Raw genomic sequence first — 21653 nt, 5'->3', positions numbered from 1 at the left:
TCGGCGGTCCCACCACCTGAATGCAATTACATGTTAGTTAAAGTGTTATGATTTGCGCATTTATCCTTCTTGCCGTTGTTGTTCCCCAACCAGCGACGTAACACAATTCTCCCGGCTGCACCGAAAGCTTCATCATATCCGGTAAGCAGGCGGGTGCCACCGTGCGAGAATAACGCAAAGGAGGATCCAATCGCACAAGGGCGATGTCATATTTCTTTAACTGTTATGCAATACATCTGAATTAGTGTTAACTTTAGTTAACATTAAATACGGTTTGACCTACCCATATATTGTACATAGGATGCAGAAATACTTGGCTTTTGTTTAACGATCGAACATAGGCTCCATTTTCAATTCGCTCTCGGGTATGACTTCCAAAACGAAGATGTATCCCATTGTACCTGGAAATAATTACATACATTCAAATAACAACAACACCTAGTGCTAACATCAAGGTATATGGTAAAAACCTCAGTTCTAACGTTGTAAGATTAAGAAAGCAATGAGCTGACGTCATGACCCAGCCGCTACAAATAACGGTTGCACTGCAAAGCAGTCGTTGGTTGCTCCATACGCCCACCTGGTTTCACAAAGTATGTATAAGTTTAATGCAGACTCGGAACAGGAAAAGCAGAAGAACACCAGGAAACAGATAAGGGCTGTACATAATACTGCGGAGTTAATTGGATACAGCAGGCACACAATATCTCATATTTCTCAATTATGCTTTTAACATCTCACGAATCTTGTTTTAGATATAATATGCTTATTTATGGTTAAACATTTCTGTAAATACTGTATAAGACCGAAGTGTGACGATATAAGAAAATAAAAGCATCTCATCACAACCTACTATGCCGAAAGCACCACGGTAATATTTTGCAGGTTTTGTTTCCTAACCTGCCAAGGCCAAGCGTTCTTTTGTGACGTAGTTCCACCAACTATTTTTTTCGGAGAGTAGTACGTCGGTCGGCCACACGTTGTCGCTCGAGAGTCGCAGAAGTAAGGACACACGTCAGGTGCTTGCGTCTGTTAAATACAGTGAAGTTAACAAAGTCAGTAAAAAACAGAAAAAGAACAAAAACTATAAACGTGTATGTAAACACAATAGTTTTGAAATTGTGGTCAGGACAACAACCTTGCCAAGTCTTAACTTCGGTGACCGGAACGTCCTCTTACACCATATATAGCTTAGAAACTTACAACCTGCTGAAAACTTATATCATTGGGGGACATTTAGGCACGAGCTGCTCAATATAATACCAACATAAACCACTTATGTATTGAAAACAACGCTACCTACCACGGTAACGTTATAAACATATGTAAATAAACAATTTCCCCGCCATTGATAGCTTTGTTTGTGAAGACAATTAAGTACAAATGACTTCGGAATGTTTAGTATTACATTGCGTAAGTCACCTTTACGCTCGGCGCCATTAGGTCATTAAAAAAAACCGCTGTATCATTACGTCATAGCACGAAAGAATTCTGAATGACGAACGAATTTTTCTGAACTAACGTAAGGTTTACGCAATACCAACTTACCGTCATTGAAATATTTGAATTTGTTATGTTAAAAACTGTCTCGGAAGTCAACGGTGTAGATGTCTGAAAATATTTATAAAAATTATAGCAGGGTGGGGTAAGATGGGACATATTTTCAATATGTTTTTTCGTCCGCACCGGTAGTAAAGAAATAATATTTCCAGAAATAAATACCCATAGTCCCACCACTCTAAAAACGTAGGTATTAGTTTGAAACATGGCCAGGAAATGTTGGAATTAGGGCTAACATCAGTATTCAAGTAATTTTTGCATACGCATAAAGAGTCATGTTCATACGTGTACAACTTACTGTGGTATTCTGTGAGGTTACTTCGGAGCTTAGGTTAAGCAATCCATGTTGCTGCTGCGGTGTATTCAGTGCGGTCGAAATTTGATCTGCACGTCGACAGATGTGTATTTGTGGGGGGATTTATCACACTAATGTTAGTGCACATATCTCATTGGTGACACTGTGCAGCACCCATAGTCTATACAACATGCACTTAAAGTATTACTTGCTGATAAACTTTGCTATTTGAAAAAAATATTTTCTTGTTCAAGCTTAATAAACATGGGGTGTGTACGTGTGAAAAAGAAAGCTAATTATAGTCTAAAAATGTAATTGGAATAGTTAGCTATAGAAAATATTACACCGCGCCTGCTGCGTGTACTGGCTTTTAACCCATGGAAAAATTACGCCTATAGAATAACGTTGTAAAAATAACTTGGTAAAGAAAATTCGTCCGTGGTAACGAAACCTGGTTGAAGCAGACAAAGGCGAGAAACGCAAGCTTCTCTCTCGAATCGGTTCCCGGGACATAACCGTCGAATAGTTGTTCTGTTGCCTCGCCTCAGTGAACAAGCACGTGACCGAAATCTAAACCCTGTTGCTCCACAGTGGTGATTGCAGACAGACCATTCGGACCAAGCAGACCAACGTCTCGCTGTAAAAGTGGTCATAAGCCGTACTGAAAAGCGTGTTAGTGGTAAAGTAAACTAAATTGGGATGCAAAACCTAGCCGCGCTGTTAAAAAAGAGAGATTTTATACAACACGACGTGCTTTGTTTACCAGAGCGCCGTGAACTAAAGATATGTCGGCTTTTAAAACCCCAATCTATTGTCATTTCTTTAATACCTTCTGTAGGGCGATTATCACAACACACATTCCACCAGCCATAAAGCGAATAGCTGTACCTGGATCAAGATATATGGTTACAATAAAGAAAAGGAAATCGATATCTATCTCTACAAATGCAAACAGTAACCAGGTCGTAGCCAAGTCACCAATGGGTATATGTAAATGAGGTTCTAGAAATATTTACACGACTGTATTGTAAGACAAAGATGTCAGGCACTGTTGTACTAATTATACACAACTCTAACCGAAACCGTTACCCAGACAACGATGTTTTAATTTTATACCAATTTGCATAATAAACCTATACATACGGATTCATACGTCACGAATTTCCCCATTATACAGTTACCACTGAAAGTATAGTTTGCGTCTATAGGCGGATCATAATGAAAACAACAACTCACAAAATCAGAGCAACGGACGTCCATCTACAGACCATGGCTTAACTTTAAATATAATTTGAACTTTAGGTTTAAACTCCCAAAAGTAACAATAAGGCTGGTCACTTTCTCGTACCTAAAGCTGTGGGGCACATTTAATCGCATTCTGCAAAGGCTACAGTTGACACCTTACATATTTTCGTTTTACGACAAAGTTTGATGTTACTTTAGAACGCAGCATGCCCCGGGGTGTACATAACCACATCACGACATTAAATGGACTTAAATGGCACTGGGAGTAACGATTATGCGTATCAAAGATTTAGAAAAAACATATCGATTATAACTCTTTTAAAATTAAATTAAACGTTGCATGAACAACTTCGTAATAACAATAGTACAAATATTTTTATAAACATTTGCATATTAAACCTATATATATATACGGATTGTATACGTCACGGATTGCCCCATTAAATACAGTTTCCAGCTATATTATGCGACTATAAGCGGATCATATTAAAAACAAAAATAGGTAGTTTATATTTAGGTCTACTTTAAAATTACTTGCTCTAGGACCGGGTCTCTTATATGTGACTTTTCCTAAACAACAGACAGTAACATGAGACCTGTAGCGACGGCGTGTGATGAAACAAAAATTCCCCGTCCGATTTCAGCATGGGTAATTTTACACATCCACAGTGTACAGAGCGGAAGCGACAACCAGGGGGGACAATGTACGTGTTTCAGCTCTACGGGAATACGTGCACTTAAAGTAGTCAAAAGAAAGTGGCCCGTCCGCACGGTAGGCAACCGTAGGGAATTCCGCGAGGAAAACTTGCACCTGAAAAAAATTGTATAAGATTTAAATATCTTTCGAGCGAGCGCACGTGTAAGTTTCAAATAAGACGGGAAACTCCCAGGTAAAGCTAGGAAAGTAGAAAATTTCATGCTTCCTGTCTGCGCGGGGTTTCCTTCGCCCATGCATAAAAGAGCGGTTCTGCTGTGGCATAGACCCAAGCGAAGGTTTCAGCTTGTGCGAAAGGATAGGTTGCGTTGCCGCAACAAACGTTCTAGTTCACGAATTTCTACTGCCAGGCAAGGCCGTCTTGTCGTGTTGTGTCGTGTATTGTAACACTGTATTTACACAGAGAGAACGCAGTAGCTGTACTACAATTTACACTTGAAAACTTTGAAATGAATTCGAACAGAAGCAAAGTTCTGATTATGGCAATGTTTGGTATTTTGATAGCAATCCTGCTTTCAAGGTGCGAAGTAAGCAACGCTGAAAGTATATCAACCAACAAAGGTAAGTTTATTGCACTATGGCGCTTTATAAATGATAATGTTTGGACTGAAAATATAGAATACGCATCATTGTGTAGCCATTTGGATTAGAAAAAACATCAATAAACAATCCGTAAACACTTTTGTGCTTTACAAAACCCCGCATCGCGGTCTTTTTATATGTTGTTTGGTTGAGCTCCCATGACTAGGCTTTCTTTCGTTGTTTTGGACGGGTTGAATTACTATTTCGAGGCTCTTACATTTCTTAATACTGTTAGCTATAAAAGGTCTCAAAAAATAAATAAAGTAGCAACACGGACGTGTATCCGGCGTGTGGATTTTGGAATAAAAGGCAAAAGTTTTACCGTCATGCGTATGAAAATGTAAAATTAAAAGTATACTAGGGTGGGGGGAGATGGGACACCTTTAACACATAGTATCCGAATATTCTAATCGTGTCTTAAACTATTAACAACAGTCTATGAGAGTTGTCAAGATACGGTTTTGTAATTCTTTGAATGTTCTTTGTTTACTAACAAATGTGACGAGAAAATAGAATGAAAAGGTGTCCCAACTTCCCCCACTCTACTATATAGTCTTTACTACGTCAATGTAATTTTTGTCTTATTTACTTTACAGATGCCGATTTGTCTTTTATCAACACACTTGTCGATCGCAGCCAGGTAAGTAGAAGGACGAAATTTAAGTCGGTGCCACCGTATGAGGTCTATAAGCTTGTTATTTATATCCACAGAGTGGCGTGACGCAGCAAGAGCATGGCAGAGTTAAACGGGGAGTGAATTACAGGGTGGTCAGGTTTTGCTTCCGACATTTCTGCAGGATCAAGAGCTGCAAGAAACTGCGAAAGATCGGTAAGCCTCGGAACATTTCTTTTAGTCAGTCCGGATAAAAAGACCGTTTACATATTATAGACGTTACAGGTCATTGGGTAATGCCTGTACATAGCTTTGAGCTTTAGGGCTACGAATGCGTGGTCAGTGAACTGTAGTTAGGTTTTACTAACAAATATAATTATCATTCATGAAAGCGAAGTTTAAATGTTTGAAAATTGCCGCTCGTGTGGGTCATTTGTACAAAAAAAAATCGAAAGTTAAGTATCGTTACGTTGTGATATTTTATTGCAGAAAGAGGGATGTGCGTATTCTGCTTTCAGAGAGTGTGTCCAAGTTCACATCTGCTCGGCTGAGTAACTACCAAGTCATTTGTAACAGCTGCTTTTTTTGTGATGCCGGCAGAATGTCCAATATACTGTCACGCACTTTTAACGCGTATAGCGATACCGTAGACAACTCGGCATCATAAACGCCCCGTCGCATGGTTTATTATGTGCTTTTGCGGCTTATTATTCCTTACCCTAACCTTTCATTGTGTATATGTGACTGTTTTGTTCGGCGTGTGGTTCACTATATACCCCTTCCACTAAAGTCTTCAATTTATTATTTCGTACATATTTATTTTCTACACTCTTTTAACTATACGTCACAAAAAATGTCTCCTGATTAGGAAATGTAAACAACCTTTGATTTCGCTGGAGACTTAATAAAGTACATTCCAAAACAGGACTTGTATTAAATGACGTGGAATGGATAAGTAAACTAAAGCGCACAACACCGTAAGTTAGGAGAAGAAGCATACATATACGCGAGACTGAAAGGGCAAAATATCTCAGTACTTCGTTTGCAAGTACCATTGTTACTACAGCAAAATACTTGATATGAGGTGACCTCCCAACATTAAACCAAAACAGTTGTATACATTAATCAACGTGGTTATAAAACAGGTGTTTAAACTGATTGGGCTTGGGCATGACATATAATTTCATAAACCGTGAAATATATAGTAGGGTGGGGGAAGACGACACACCTTTAGCACTTAAAATCCAAATATCCTGGTCGCGTTTTTAGCGATTACCAACGGTCTATGAAAGTCGTGGGCATATAGCTCATTGAAAGTTCTTTGTTTACAACCAAATAGGGCAAGAAAATAAAACGAAAATGTGTTCCATCTTTTCCCATTCTTCTATATCATATATCCTGATAAGATACAGACATCGTGCCTTTGTTACGCAACACTCAACATTGAAGTTTCAATCACAGGGTTACAATACGTTTAAAGTATGACCCATAACCGCAAGTGTGAAACGTTAGGAGGTCCTGGTTTCTACTACCGTTGCTTCATATGTACAGTGATAATAGAAAACAGCATTGAACCAAACCAGGACATCTCCGGTATAATATAACAGCAAAGCATTCTGTAAATATCGGCGCGTTGCCTGTTTTATACAACGTGCGTTAAGGGCTGCGTTTATTTGAATAGGCGCAACCCTATAGAAAGTAAAAGTACAGCAAATTGAAAAGTCGATCAATATATTTTGCATTTGTTCGTAGGAACACAGCAGTGGTAAACAACCATTGTAAATACTTGTGCACGCACGAGTTGGCAGGGAGGTAGAGATAAGCAGAGATTTTGCAGTAAAACAGTTGTACGACGAAGTTTGTATGATGTAATATGTTCAGCCTAAAGAGAAAGACTGCTGACATTTTAAAACTACTTGAATTTTACTGTTTAATATTGAGTGATTATTGTCGACACTTATGTCCTATTTAAAGTTCACTTCAGTCGGATAAATTTACCGTTGAAACAGTAGAAAAAGTCCGGTATTGCTAATGTCAATAGGGATTGAATAGAGTGTATCGAAGATATTGGTTTATAGCAGGATTTTAGATGACGTCTGACCCCCACGTTCTATTGTTTAATCGCCGGGAAACCCCGGGCTGCTCTTTGGTAAATTCCCTGTGCTAACTCTTTTGTTCTGTTGAGTGGTATATTCAGCTCGGCATGTATGTTAAATAAACGTGTTCAATCTTGTCAATACATTAACAATGAGAAAAATTATTGGAAAAATTCCGTAGACGCCAAATGCATATTATATAGGAGTTATAACAACACTTTTTTTCTTGTATGGTAAAGTGCTGGTGACACATAGTGGCATGGTTAAAAATACCCACAATCACAAAGCGTTAATGTTCCCATTTAATTTTCTGCAGAAACCTATACCCATTGTCCAGTCAAATTTTCCACTGCTCTATAATAGATCCGATAACAAGATTAGATTTAAAATGTGGATATCGTACTTGGGGAATCAGTGCATGACCGATGTAAGCACGAAACATCACAATGTGAATGGACATTCGGCGGGCGGTCCGAAATAGCTTTATGAATGGGGTCTACAATGTTAACTCCTCGTAAATCCCCGGCGAGGTACGCACCTATTGGCAGGTCGTGATTTCCAAATTCTGTAACAACAACGGGTTGTAGCTTTTCTCTGACAGGCAGCTCTATAAAAGCTGCTGCAGGACCTGTCAGTTCAGCATAAAGTAAATACCACGAAGGAAGGAATATAGTTAAAAAAAGGTTAAAACCTCTTTATAACTTGATCGTATACCAAGTGTATGAAGCTGGCATAACAACGCTGTGCGATGAAAGGCGTTTTAGAAACTGACTACCGCCGTAGCTACACATAGGGACTAGCGATAGTCACAAAGGTTTCTAATTTAGCACGACCGACGCTACTGGCTTTGTACACCTAGTCAACCCGGCTTGGATAATACTTAAGAACCCTGTTATGTAAACGCAGTCGGCAATATGCTAATGCAAGAATAACTAGTTTCATCGATTTTACGCGCAGACGTTTTACAAATTTGGAAAATTTAGGCGCCGCATTGGTAAACTTAAAAGAATTCACCATTCGTATTGACGATTTAACTACAGACAGTGACTAGTAGCGTCAGCAGTAAGCCTATACTGAATAATGTTTATTATGTTTACGCTGGGCCTTGTTAGGTTGGGTAAGGTTGAAAGGTAAGAAATAGGCAAATGTATATAGTTATATGATGTGTTGTTTCAATTCTTTGTTTTTTAATGTGCGGGTTTATAAAGTAAATGCCCAGAACTTGGTTATACGTAGTAAATGCCAGCGATTTTCATTTTGCTGATGTCAACAAATAAGTTTACCTTTAAAATTACTTTTAAACCATATTTTAACTTTGGTGTGCGGTAGAAATGATATTTAAAATCGGATATTGATAAAATGTGTTTCATCTAAACCTACTTTACATAACAAAAGACCAAAAGCTGCTCGACTGGATTTAACCACGAGACAAAATGGGGACGGGCTTTCGCTGTAGCACGTGAGCACAGCTGGCTGCACGCAGGTGTTGGACTATGGGGAGCTGCTAGTTTCCGAGTCATTAGAATAACAAGAAGATCACCGCGTTGAAGGTGGCATGCAAAAGTGTGTTGCAAACATATATTCGCTTTGTAAATGTTTTTGGCAGAGGTTTAGAGGTTGAAGCAGGAATTTATTTGCATGCACCCCTGATGTAGAAGACTTCGTTCCCACGGGTTTTCTGCAGAAGTTTGCCACATTTGGTTAAACTTATGTGTTCAGTTGCAACATGATGCAGCTTGTTCTCACGTGCATGAATGAGAACAATTTAATTAAACTGGTCACAGGATAGCAGTTCAAATAAACTCGTAGCCAAATGATGAGGATGCTCTGAATCCTCCTTTGTCCTATAAGAAATAACATGTTTGTATTCAAATTGACAGCATCTAAGGTTTTTAAAGTATAAACGAAACTGATACTGACAAACATGGTCAATCCGATACCTATTGCTTCCTTACTCATCGTGCTCTTCGTAGCATCCCTCACGTTATCAGAGGCATCACCAGACAGAACCGGTAAGTAAAGCGTGCATGTAAATGACCTTCCTTGTCGCGAAGCATTGACGTGAGCAACCATTACTTCTGTTCCATTTCAGGAGAAGGAATCACTGAAAACAATGCAAATGAAGAAAACACAGCGGGAGTATCCAGTGTTGTAAGTATGCTAAGGAACATTGAACTTCCAGTTTCATACAACTGATAATTTGTAGCAACTCGGAAGACTCGTACGCAACAAAAGATCCGCTCGACTTCGACTCAGCTACTTCTGCCACAACTACTTTTGCAAAATTTATCGTTGCAGTCGTATCCCAAGCCACAAATGTAAGAAATTTAATCGGAAGCCTATACTAACTGCTAACATTACACCTAAATCAATAAAATATATAAAATTCGTCTTTCTTATAATGGCCTTTCTTTTCAGACCGAAAGATGTGCTACGTTTGCCACTTTAAAGGGTTCTGCATTCGCAAGATGACTCCATAATCCCCATAAACGGGGCAAAACGAAATGAACTGACCATACACAACCTTCTTTTACTAATCTAAGCAAGCAATTTTAACACAACCTATTGCCAAAGCTCAGAGCCACACATTTACTAAGAAAACGACATTAAGTTATTTTAAACCAAATAAAATACTTTTCTATTTACGTGCCAATTATAATCCTGTTTTTACGTCACACCTGTATTTTCTTGTTCATAATCTGATTGCATTAACCTTTATACGTGTGCTTATCTTTCAAAAAGTAAAATTTCTCTTCTTTATTCTAACAACTGCATTTGAGTTTTTTGTACATTACACACATTCGTGTTGAAATTGTTGTTGTAAAGTTTATACAGTTAGGATATAAAGCTGTTTAGCTCTTCAGCTCTTTAAAAGTCTATAGTCTATGTGCAGATATAGTAGGGTGGAGGTAGAAACTTTTCATACTGAATAAAGACCATTTATAAATCATATAAATTATAAAACCATGTGCTCATGAATCCCATAGACTTTCTACCCGTATCCGTCCCACTCCAGGCGAGCGTTGCTAATTGTTTAAAACACGATCAGGATATTTGTAAACTGGGTCCTAAAGATGTACCGCCTTCCCCCACCCTACTACGAATTTACCAAAAGCTTATACAACATTGTAATATACAAGCATATCAATGAGAAATTAATCAAAACTTCGCATATAAAACCAGTTTAGATCTAATTAATAGACTATGCACATTCATTAAGCATTCATAATGTATAAAAGGCCGTGCGTCGTGTGGAACTTCTTCAAAAAGTCGGAGGCTGGCTCCATCACGCCTACGATAGATATATACGCGGAACTACTAATTTTAGCAGATAAATATGTACTGTATAAGAACTTCCGGTACCTCAATCTTGCCATCATTTATCACAAATGTAGCTCAAAATAAAACTACTTCACCAAACAACAAACAAAGCGCCAGTTTTAGGTTTCCTAAGCTGAACTATGGGGCTGAGGACTGAACAAAGACATTCAATCCATCTTTTAGAGGTTCGGATCGTAGTCTCAGAACGGAACTACCGAAACTAGTTGCAGGTTAACATCTCCCACGGTTTATATAGAGATGGGTGTACATAAAAGAGCAGTAGTATCGAAACTATATGAGAAATCACAGCCTCACGCGGGGGTTTCCGCGCTGTAATTGGAAGGTTAAGGTTGAAAACCACATGGGTTCCTTTCTGTGCCAAACCCAAGCCGTTTGACTTTTAAATACATGCAGGCCTGCGTTTAGTGGAACGAGGCTAAAGTACGCTGGGCTCATTCATTTAACGTTAGGCTATGTGTGCGAAGAGTATATGCTGGAATGTGAAAATCTTTCATGATTTGCGACAGCACATTTAACTGTACAACTGATACGAATCAACATATTATATTGCTGGTATGTATTGTGTACCAACGGCAAACACACCTTCTTTGTGCATGTAAAAGAGATAAGCTTTTACTTTGTGGATTTCGACGAATTGCAGCTAGTAAATTTGCCTCACGTTTACGATCCTTTTGTAAAGGAATTTCAATTCTTTATATGTGAGGATGGTACAAGAAACACACTAAGAATCGAGGTGACTAAGTTTTAAAAAACATTTGGTAAATTCCTTCTCGTAAAACCAACAAAAAGCTTCTTAAATTTGCATACGCCATATAACGTAAAAAGAACAAATATTAAACATCCTATTTATCGTACAACGCTTTGAGTTCGTGAACCAATTAAAGAAACCAATGATCATAACGAACTTACGGGTTCAGGTTCGCTCTCTCACGGTGTATTATCCTGAACCAACGTCTGGGCAAGCGCGGGCATGAAATATCATCTTTACACCATCACGCTTTAAACAGGCAAGTATGCAAATGTGTGGTACGAAAACAGTCTGGCGATTTATAGCTTAAAACAACTGAAACGGTTGCACGGTATAAACAGTACTGTGGGGTAAGATAGATAGCGCTAACCAAAACTATTTCATAATTCCCAGCTGTGTTTTAGCAACTGCCAACGCTCTTTTTGAGTCATAGAGATACGGTTAAAATTTTTGTAAATATTCTTTGTTTACTACCAAACGGGATGATTAAAATGAATAAAAATATGGACCATCTTACCCCAACCTGCTATTTATCTGGGGTAGCGATTACATGTTAGGGTATAAACGTACCGTTCACTTTCATTCAAGCAACTTGAACCGACGCGGCCACGCTGTTGTTTATCCCTGCTTAAGCTAGCGTTAAAGTTCAATATATAAGAGAGATTTTAAACTTTGTGGTCTTGATATAATATGAGGGTTTAAAGCCAATGTCGTTTTCCCACAACCGATCAAAGTAAAGAAATGCGGAAGAAATAGTGGAGGCGATTATGGGACAAACATCATATTCCTGTAGTATAACGGTATAAAAAACGTCCAGTGGTTTATGACCAGCAGTAAACACGCGCTTTGTATACCACACATTTGGTGTACTTTATTACACAGCTCCTAACCCTACTTGGAAAACAAGTATTTTTCGGCATAAACAAAATATATTATTTTATAAAAATTGGTCAATTAAAAACAGATGCACACAAAGACTGTTAATCTCAGCAAAAAACGACTCGACAACGATACCTAGCGGTCGTATCGCAGTTAATGATTTAACCATGAGGTGGCGGTAAAGCGTTCAGGTACACATTAACGTTGCAGCCAACGTGTTGGACTGTAGGTGAATTTATTCGCATGACGATACAATTAGAAGGCTATTTTTATATTAATGTTATATAAGCAGCATATTACTGTTGGAAAAGACAGTTAGCACATAATATCGCAGTTTTCGGATTGTGTTATAAACGATATTCCACGCTATGTGAGAGTCGTGAGGGTGAGGTTATAAAACTCTTTGAATGTTTTTGTTTACGAAATAGATCAAAAAAAAGAGAACATAAACCATTTAACCGCAATCTATACCACAAATACACTCACCCTATAAAACGGAAACCAAATTTGGCAAAAAGAAACACTTTGCTTTAGCCAGGTGTCCTTTATGCATTTAAAACAACTTATCGAATTAAACTTATTAAACGTTTAAGCAATTTTTGTTAAAGTGAACATCGATAATTGTAACAGCTGAAGCAACAAATGTATCCATAGTGTACTCGGGCACGTGTCTTATAACAACACTGGTGTACGTTATGTACAATGTATAACTTGAGTATACGATATTAACGAGCGATATCTGCAAAAACAATACAATTGTTATGACATTAACTGGTTGGGAAGTGCCGGTTACAGAAACACCAGAGTACTTTGGAAAATGTGAAAAACTACAGAGCTGGTTAAGTTAAAACAACATAACCAGGACTCGCGTGCGTCGGTTCGAAGGAGTCTACTATACGTTATTAGTTCCTATATAGTATTTATATAGCTTCAAGTGTAATATTAATGTAAAGTAGGGTGGGGTAAGATGGAAACCGTTTGAACGTAAATCCCACGTTTCCTGATCGTGTTTTAAACAATTAACAACGCAATTTTAGAGCCGTGAAGATGCGGTTATACAATTATGTAAATGTTTTTTTTCTGTATTTTAAAATTACTTATGAACGACAATACAAAATCCTAACTCTATAACCGTCATGCAGCTATTTTGTGCGCTTCATTTTCTGTTAGCGTTCTAAATTTGCAATGCAATACATTATATGTATTGGATGACCAGAAAAAGCGTCTGTAATATTTTCACGTATATGCACGTCTTAAACATCAAGAACAACACATAAAAAATAGGTATTAGGATTACCAATAACAGAAAGGTGTTTTGTTCTACTGTGTAAGCAATAAAATTAGCTGTCTTTGTACGTATTGGAGAAGCTGTAATAGTTTTTCGAGTCTCAAAGGCTTCCAATGAGCGGAGGGACCCTGATTGGCTGAGCTGTTTGCGCGCCGTATATACAAAGGAAAAAAGCAAGCTGGATATAACATGCCGAACTGACCACGTCACTAGTTAATACGTCACTTTAAGCGGTGATGAAACCAACTTGGATCTAAAACGTGAGTACTTGTGAATTTTTGACTAAAGAATCTGAAGACTAACATTTTTTAAAAGCTGATGCGCAATTATTACGCTAATAAAGGGGAATGGGAATGATAATGGTTTAACATTTGGAAGAATTAGAAATTTTACCACGGTATTTTGTAACTAAACCCGAAGGGTCGCTACGGTTTGCTGCGCACTAGGTGTAGGTTATGGCGTTGAATGCAAGGCGCGCCCTGACCAACCTATAGGGTTTATTTTGGCTTCAAACGAATTGAAATCAAATTCCGCAGGACAGATGTGCAAAGGCAGGTGGGGCACGTTTGGGAATTGGGAATTGGGGCTTTGGTTTTTTTGTCGTGCTCAATAAACAGGACTAAAATTGCGGTTTTTCGTTAAATAAAATAAAGGTATTCTGTTATAGCTTGTTTATGCAAATTGTCGTTGCCAAGTACGTTAAACGTGAAGCGTTTAGTTGGTTTACCAGAAATGTTTATCACTCGCACTGCGCCGCAGATATTAATAACTCAGTTCGGTGAGCTGGGTGTGGCACTATTTCAATAAACAATACACAAAAAGGCAAGCCAACAAAAATAGTTGATATGACAACGGAAAACGGGCGAGGTGACAGTTTCAATGAAACTGCGCATTCGCGTCCAATAACTGTATCGAGCGGGAGAAATGTATATCCAGTTAAGGTTTTATATTACGTATGACATCACGTCATGCGGTGCGTCATACCACGTCGAACTGGGAACCGTCTCGACATTATAACAAGTTACATTCTGAATAAAGACACTGAATTTACGCTTGATTGAAAATCAACTAGTTGGACGGAAATGTTCCGGTTGGATGAACACGCTTCACACGTGACTGCTCACAGGGTCGGAGAAATCGGTTCTTATTTCGCGAATAAGTCAGTCAGAAATAGACTGCTGAGAATAAATCTCGGGTAACTTTAGTATATATCACGGTCTGTTCAATAAAGCTCCGCGTATCTACGAAATAGAAAAGGCAAGGAACGGTTTCACAATTCATAACGATGTTGCAAATAGCGATTTTAAGTAAAATGTGGGCCCAATGTACTCGTTAGTTGTTAACGGTCGGAGGCGGAATGAAAACACGTCGTTATTTAACTGGAAAAGTTTCTGTCAGCGACTGAGCCACAAGAATAAAGAGTTGAAACGTCGAAGGGTTTGCGTGAGAAGAATAGACCGCTGGACAATAGACACTGATACCAGTTACAGTGGCACAATGCGACGGCTCGGTCGCCACTGTAATTAAACCCCTGCCTGAAATCAACGCTATTCATAGCAAGTGGCGAACTGTCGGTAAATAGGGGTTCGTACAAAAACCAAGACGTCAGAACTGTCGGGCTCCACTCAGAGCGAAAGAGCAGAATATCGGATTGCTGTTTTTGACAAAATAAATGAGTTTTCCGACGGCCCATTTTAGTACGTTTGAGGGTGTACAGCAATCTGTGCGCGCTAAAATTCAGAACTACCGCGCAAGGGAAACGAACGAGGCGTGTAAACCAACCAACCCGTGAGATAAATGTACCTCTAATGGCAACAAGCTAATACAGCGCAGTTGGAAGCTACTTTTTGTGTTGAACGGCGTCGATTTTTTGTGTGAGCGATGCTTTCAATATTTTATTTCTACGCAGATTGTTATAGGCCAAGAAAGACTGCAAATTTTCACACCATGGCAAGGGAAGAATAACTGAACAAAGATCATGGAATATAAAGTAAGTCAGATCACGCAATTAATAGGTAATTATTTTCGTAATCCCTTTTAAAACGCTTGAACCAACCATATGAGCAAATTATAGTGTTACCTTATGTAATTTATTTGAGGGTGAGGTCCTATTTTTTTTGGAGGGGGGGTTAATTTTGGATAAGGAGGAGGAAGCATGCAAGGGGACATGGCTTTACCCCAGAAATAGTTTTAATAAATCATGAACAAATTCCTAAATTTAGTATCACATATGTATGTAATTTTAGTCATCGTTTTGACTTTATTTTTTCCATTTCAGTGTATCACCGTAACCGAATTTATTGAAGATTAAAACCCAAAAATAAAATGCAAATTCAAGGTAAGAAAGTCAAAAAAATCATAATTTAAAAAACGTAACTTTGTTTTACTTATGATGACGAAACCATTTCATATTTAAGCGATGTCATGCGTAACAAACACGTGACACTTCGCGGTGATTTTAATCCAACAGCTTGGTCTGATCCGCGGAAAACTAACCTTAAAACAAGTTTTTGTCATATTTATTTCGGGAAACGAATTATTTTCTAAGCAGGAAGGACACATGATATGGTTGAACTTGACCAAGTAAGATTATGACGTAGTTTCCGGTGTTTTAACGGCAACCATTGGTGCCAGGGAGTGCCCGTCTCGCTTGACCGCGCACGCAGTGATGACATTTTCGAGCTTTTCGAATAGTATCACGTGACTATAGGTCACGTGATGTGATGCAAAAAAATGATAGGTCTGACGTTCTGCGGTTTTTGACCACCTTATAAAACGTTAAGGTGTATATAACAAGCATAAACGTAATTACAATATCTAAGGTCCTCTAACCGACAACACACAAGTGAGTTTTATAGCACGGTAGTTGGTGAATACGAATAAATGAGTCATTTTGAAGAACTCGGCATTAACATTTTATTCTAACAAATTTTATGCCTCAGTTGTTCAAAATTGCTCATTTATTCGAACGTTTTGTTGTGTACGGTACGTTTTATATGATGACGTAATAACCCGAAAGTGACGTCACAATGATCGCACAATGGGTCATCGCAAACCTGAAATAGTCAAATTCCTTGCGATACACTTAAATTTCCAATTTGGGCTAAACCTTAAAATGAGTCATATGTCTATATAGCGAGGATGCGGTACAGAGAAGCAGTTACGTACGTTTACTGTTGACTGGTTGCTAGGTAAGCACAGTCGTGCAATAATAACAACGCTCGTATAGGTAAAACAAGCTAGTGGCTTCTGCATGCTTGGCTTAACTTGGTAGAATAGCGTTGGTGGTGGGCTTATATATTATAATGTTATAAGAAAACTGGTTTTTGAACATTTGACGCACTGAAGTACATCATTTTCTATTGTAAAATATGGGTACCGCTATATATAAAGTAGAGTTGGGGGAAACGGGACACATTTAGGACATTGTATTCAAATATCCGGAACGGTCTGTTGGAGTCGTGAGGATGCGGTTTTATAATTCTTTAATGTTTTTTTGTTCACTACCAAATGGGACGAGAAAATAAAATGAAAAGGTGTCCCATCTTCCCCCACCTACTACACCTTAAATGCAAATCTTCAGTGCGGCTTATGTTAAAGCTGAGTTGACTGCTATAAGCCACTATAGACTGCTTCATCTACTAGGTTAGCTGGAACAGCTAGCTCTAGCTGATGTAGCAAACTAAAGGGGTCCGGGTCGTCTATGCGTTTCGCGTTTTTTAATATGGTGTCGATATATAATTAACACGGGTGCATGGGTTTTCGCAGCGTTGATTTATAATTTATCACGTATATAACCTATTTTGGTTACCATATTTTTGGCTTGTATTTGGTTTATGTATATATACGTATATTCTGACATTTTTACTCTGTGCAAATAACCTATATTGCCACAAATTAACGTATAAGTTCTACAAGCGCCTGCGTATTCGGAAATGTAGGGTGGACGTTATCATAATTCGACCATTCTGTGTTTCGAATGCGTAAGTGCTGTGTACTCACGTCTGTCTCCAGAGCGCCATCGTGCGGTGGTGGACGAGCATGGTAGGTGATGGTGGTAGTTATTATTATTTTCACGTTTAATTAATGAATGTTTGTTTACCATTTACATTATACTGCATTTTGTTTTCATTCAACTATTTTCGTATTTCATCGTAAGCCTGAAATAATTCGAAATTCTCTTCACAGATCAACTACAATCAACAAGACGCAAAATTAACGAACTAGTTGTCTGATGATGGAAAAACAAATAGAAACACCAGCTCTAACTTTGCTTTAGTTAACGCCAAACTAACACCATATGCCGTGTATCACATTCTAACAGTTAAATGATTCGCTTCTGCTTTGACGTTATATCTTGCGCTTCTGCACTTTTGATCACTTTGCTCAGTCATAACTATGCACCGCTTGTTTGCCACAGAGGCTTGTTAGCGGCATCTAGCGGAGCTTTGTACATCACACTTATAGCTGTAAATAACTATACGCTGCTTAGCATAAAATCACAACGCGTTTTAAACGCAGTAAATAAGCCATAGACGGGAAATTGTTACTTAAATGAGCACATTTTCGTAGAAATTGTACATTTCTCCATATACTTGTACATAAAGCAAATAGCTTGTAAAACTAACACTGTGCTTTGAATGCCACCATGTACAGATATGATAACTAACAACTATTAATGCGAATGTACATACTGATAAATACTTGATTGAAAACGTTGTTTCATTTCCCACTTGAATGTAAATAAGACAAAGTGCATATGCCCCCTAATTAACGAAGTGCAATGAACTAGTAGATATTACAAACGGGTTGCAGTGGGTGTTCTGACTGAAATTTTGAAACAAAATATTGATTTTTCTAATATGGGTTGTTTACTGTGCCAAGTCGTGTCATATTTTCAATAATGTTTGGTTTCAATATTGCTGCACATTGTGAACACTAAGAACTTTTCCGAACGAAATTTCAATACAAATCTGCCAGTCGTGAAGTTTTAAATACAAAAGACAGTTTATACAAATGTTACTATATGAACATATATTAACATTGGTTTATATATACCAACAGTTAGGAATATATGGTGCATATTTCTAATGTAGGGCTCCGTATAACAGCGCAATTAATCACTAATTAGTCCCGTTTGGGTAACATTGTAGTCACACTAAAACTGTAAGGCCTATAAATGTGTATTAACGGTGTCGCTCATTTTACTTGAATGTAACAGACGGGATTGATCCAGTTACGACACGAAGCTGTGATTTAATAAATCTTATTATGACGCACATAAGAGGTACGCGCTGTGACGTCACAGAACAGGTGAATCGAACAGTAAGATTACAAATTCGCATCCCGCCTTTTAATCCTAGACTCAGCGTCGCCGAAAAACTGGGTTTTCGCTGCAACAATGACAACACCCATACCCGCCCATTAACCCTGCACTGACCGACCTGACTAGTGATTAAAAAAGCATAGAATTCGGGCTGAAGATATTTCACGACACGCGACATTGTATAAAACTTACATATAGTAGTGTGGGGCAAATGTATACCGTCGTATAATATATAATAGGTTGGGGGAAGATGGGACACATTTAACACATGTTATCTAAATAACCTAATCGTGTTTTGAACAATTAACATGGACCTATGGGAGTTATGAGGATAAGATTTTAAGATTCTACAAAATGTGACAAGAAATCAAAATAAAATCGTGTCCCATCTTCCCCCACCCTTTAATATACCATATTTTCTAATTGTATTTTAACAATTTAAAACGCTATTTTAGAGTAAAATCTTTATAACTTTATCGGAAAACATGTATATATATATATATACGATACTATATTCAATATAGACAGAAATAAAATGTTTTTTCAAATGGACTCACAATTTCCATTGCTTTCATTCATTCATTGGTTGCTCGAATCCGCAAGTGCGGTTTGATGTCAGCATTTTCTGAGCATAGTTCTAACTCACATCTTCAAAACAACATTATCAATCGTATTTAAACTACAATGCCAATTCATTGGGTATCTAACAAAAGTAAACGAATACGGTTATACACAAATGCAAATATATTGTGACTTAGAACGAGTATGTATTATATAGTATGGGGTATAAGATGGTACCGTTAGTCTAAATTACAAATTTCTTTTCGTGTTTTGAACAATTACCAACAGACTTGTTAAGCCGTGATGATACGTTTATATAATCTGTAAATATTCTTTTCTTACTACTAAATGTGAAGAAGGAATGAACATGTCGCATTTAAGTTTACGTTATAACAAAACAGTCATTCCATATTGCTAGACCATCGGAAGCTTTGATGTACGAAAAAAGGCAAAATATCTTAGTAAACCACATTGGTAAAATATTCATGTTACTATTATGATACTTACTCGTAAGCCTAATATTATTATATGTATTTGTTCCTGTCTAATGTACAATATAAACGTATAGTCTTAACAACAATTGTGATTAGTTTAACAAACAATGTTTTGTATTGGTGCTTGAGGTTAAACATGCGAATATAATAAACAAACACAAACATTGTCACCTCCAGCTACGACAACATAACATTACAGTGATCTAAAATGCAAACTCAATAGAACAAACTCACTTGAATAAAGCCGAAGAGACGACACTCGTGCACAACAAAAGCAGCGCTATGAAAACAATGCACGTGCTCGAGCGAAAGACAATGACTTCTTATCGTAGCGCGTCGAAAAAACAATGCATTTCTCGGTAGGCTGCAGCCAACACAAGCCCGACTCTCAAAAACTCCAAGTCGGGGAGGTGAATTTGGCCTCGGGTATTATTCGGTTTTCGAAGGGGTCGCTCGTATTGTAGCCTTGTGAGCCCGGATTAAAAGAACCATTGTCTCTTCTCCACGAGTGCCAGCTTTATAATGAGACTTACTAATTCAGTCACCTCATAAAGTCAGATCACCGACAGGTGAAGGTACAATTATTTCGTACTCCCAAGTACTTGCTGTAAACACAGTACTCGCAATAGCTGTAGAAAACAGTACCCCGCAGGTATAGAGAAAGGTTATTGCATCTCAACATATTAAAGTAAAATTCGACTAACCTATAACGTGCATTCCGTTTCAATTCATGGTATGGCGTATTAGTCTGCTGTAACATAAAGCATTCTAGTTTAAAATGCATAAAAAGTTTACAACAGCAGTACGGCAAGTAAACGCAAAATACGAATTAGCTGGACTGAAGGCGTAAATTAAAGCGAAAGGAAAACGGTTACAACAGTTTAAAAACCCACAGCGTTCTGTGATTTTCAACTTAATTAATAACCTTTCATATTTCAGACTGAATAGTTTCAGAATACATTACATTTTCAAATATGTCAAGCGTCGTTGAATCTCCGATGGGATTTTATCCTCCAAGCGCTTACAGTTCTGCACAGTTTTCCGCAGGCAACTACGAGCCAAAACCAGCTGAAACGTCGCAAGAATTTCCAACATTCGCCGCTTATTTCAGCAAGAAAACGTCGATGCCCGTGGACAATCAAAATCACGAACAGAGCAGCAATTACTCCTATTTGCCGCAAATTAGTTACCAGCAGCAGGGCAACAACAGTCTGCCATACCGCACGATGCCTTTGCATTACACAAACTATTACCCGTACGAAAACAAAATCGGTCCGGTAACAGGCAACTATAACAACATAAATGCGATAGCTGAGCCAATGCTGACACCACCTCCAAGCACAGATGTGTGGCAAGTTGAGAAAAACAAGCTGCAGCCACAAACGCCACAAGAATCCCAATATACGTTCCCAGATTACAGCAACAACAACTCTGAATATTCTTTTCCATTCCCGAAACCAGTGGACGCACTACCATCTCACACTGTAGCAGACACGCCACCTACAACTCCTGAATCTGACAATATACATTCAATCACTATTACAAACGCGAGCAACACTACCTCTGCAACTGTGTTCAATCAAATGGAAGCTACAAAACACAGTGATGAACAAGAGAAACTGCAATGCAGTGTTTCCGAAAACTTATCTTCGCCAACTCATATCCACGGTACGCCTATATACAAACATTGCAGTTAAATTATTTTTAGCCAAGTTTACATTTATTTTTAATTTTCAGAAGATAATACTGACGAGACCTCTGCTGCTCAAACTACTGATTCGTTTTTCCAAAGTGATTTACAAACTGCACCCCCTTCCCCAAAGAGCATACCCGCAGGTAAATACAATAAAAAAAAAACTAACTATTATCTAACAAGGTTTTAATTCTAAAATTTAAATATTTATTTTTC

General features: G+C 38.1%; 3 protein-coding genes and 3 non-coding genes across 10 annotated transcripts in view; 4 read left to right on the top strand and 2 right to left on the bottom strand.

The window, feature by feature from the left end:
• LOC100185068 (transmembrane protease serine 9-like) overlaps nt 1-20204 on the bottom strand; it is a 22142-nt gene extending 1938 nt beyond the window's left edge. Inside the window, exons 1-10 of one of the 5 annotated variants that reach the window (XM_026835024.1) lie at nt 19979-20204; nt 19247-19392; nt 3697-3911; nt 2307-2492; nt 1859-1944; nt 1549-1611; nt 901-1029; nt 471-580; nt 284-401; nt 74-220 (exon numbers count right to left, since the gene is read on the bottom strand). In XM_026835024.1, the coding sequence (XP_026690825.1) occupies nt 74-220; nt 284-401; nt 471-580; nt 901-1029; nt 1549-1611; nt 1859-1944; nt 2307-2492; nt 3697-3763 (906 nt within the window). In that variant the 5' untranslated portion in view covers nt 3764-3911; nt 19247-19392; nt 19979-20204. Of the gene's footprint in view, nt 1-73; nt 237-283; nt 402-470; nt 581-900; nt 1030-1548; nt 1612-1858; nt 1945-2306; nt 2493-2684; nt 2744-3091; nt 3265-3696; nt 4065-19246; nt 19393-19978 lie in introns of those variants that run through there. The other 4 variants (XM_026835025.1, XM_002121433.5, XM_026835022.1 and 1 more) reach the window with 4 other exon arrangements.
• Nucleotides 3785-5935, top strand: LOC100187452. Its single transcript, XM_018812627.2, has 5 exons — nt 3785-4165; nt 4219-4376; nt 4994-5037; nt 5109-5226; nt 5500-5935. The coding sequence occupies exons 1-5, from the start codon at nt 4017-4019 to the stop codon at nt 5559-5561; spliced, it is 531 nt and encodes a 176-aa protein (XP_018668172.1). The 5' UTR covers nt 3785-4016; the 3' UTR covers nt 5562-5935.
• LOC100179566 lies at nt 6341-9914 on the top strand. Its single transcript, XM_026835054.1, has 4 exons — nt 6341-9118; nt 9199-9257; nt 9313-9424; nt 9525-9914. Exons 1-4 carry the CDS (start codon nt 9031-9033, stop codon nt 9584-9586), a joined length of 321 nt encoding a protein of 106 aa, XP_026690855.1. The 5' UTR covers nt 6341-9030; the 3' UTR covers nt 9587-9914.
• mir4079 (microRNA 4079) lies at nt 16994-17043 on the top strand. The gene has a single exon (NR_034474.1). It is a non-coding gene; the product is annotated as a microRNA 4079 (primary transcript).
• Nucleotides 16994-17043, bottom strand: mir4080 (microRNA 4080). Its single transcript, NR_034475.1, has one exon. It is a non-coding gene; the product is annotated as a microRNA 4080 (primary transcript).
• On the top strand, nt 17290-17345 carry mir4055 (microRNA 4055). The gene has a single exon (NR_034448.1). It is a non-coding gene; the product is annotated as a microRNA 4055 (primary transcript).
• Nucleotides 20205-21653: the final 1449 nt, after the last annotated feature.

The sequence above is a fragment of the Ciona intestinalis genome, chromosome 7, assembly GCF_000224145.3.
Source record: "Ciona intestinalis chromosome 7, KH, whole genome shotgun sequence".
NCBI classification, from domain to species: Eukaryota; Metazoa; Chordata; class Ascidiacea; order Phlebobranchia; family Cionidae; genus Ciona; species Ciona intestinalis.
This window is presented reverse-complemented; position numbering and strand designations above follow the sequence as displayed.

Bases quoted from the DNA above. Each gene is read 5' to 3' on its own strand.
- LOC100187452 (XM_018812627.2), top strand. From the start codon at position 4,017: ATGCTTCCTGTCTGCGCGGGGTTTCCTTCGCCCATGCATAAAAGAGCG. The intron at 4,166-4,218 runs GCAAGGCCGTCT...GTATTTACACAG, and splicing joins TCACGAATTTCTACTGCCAG to AGAGAACGCAGTAGCTGTAC. The intron at 5,227-5,499 runs GTAAGCCTCGGA...ATTTTATTGCAG, and splicing joins CAAGAAACTGCGAAAGATCG to AAAGAGGGATGTGCGTATTC.
- LOC100179566 (XM_026835054.1), top strand. From the start codon at position 9,031: ATGGTCAATCCGATACCTATTGCTTCCTTACTCATCGTGCTCTTCGTA. The intron at 9,258-9,312 runs GTAAGTATGCTA...GATAATTTGTAG, and splicing joins CAGCGGGAGTATCCAGTGTT to CAACTCGGAAGACTCGTACG. The intron at 9,425-9,524 runs GTAAGAAATTTA...CTTTCTTTTCAG, and splicing joins TCGTATCCCAAGCCACAAAT to ACCGAAAGATGTGCTACGTT.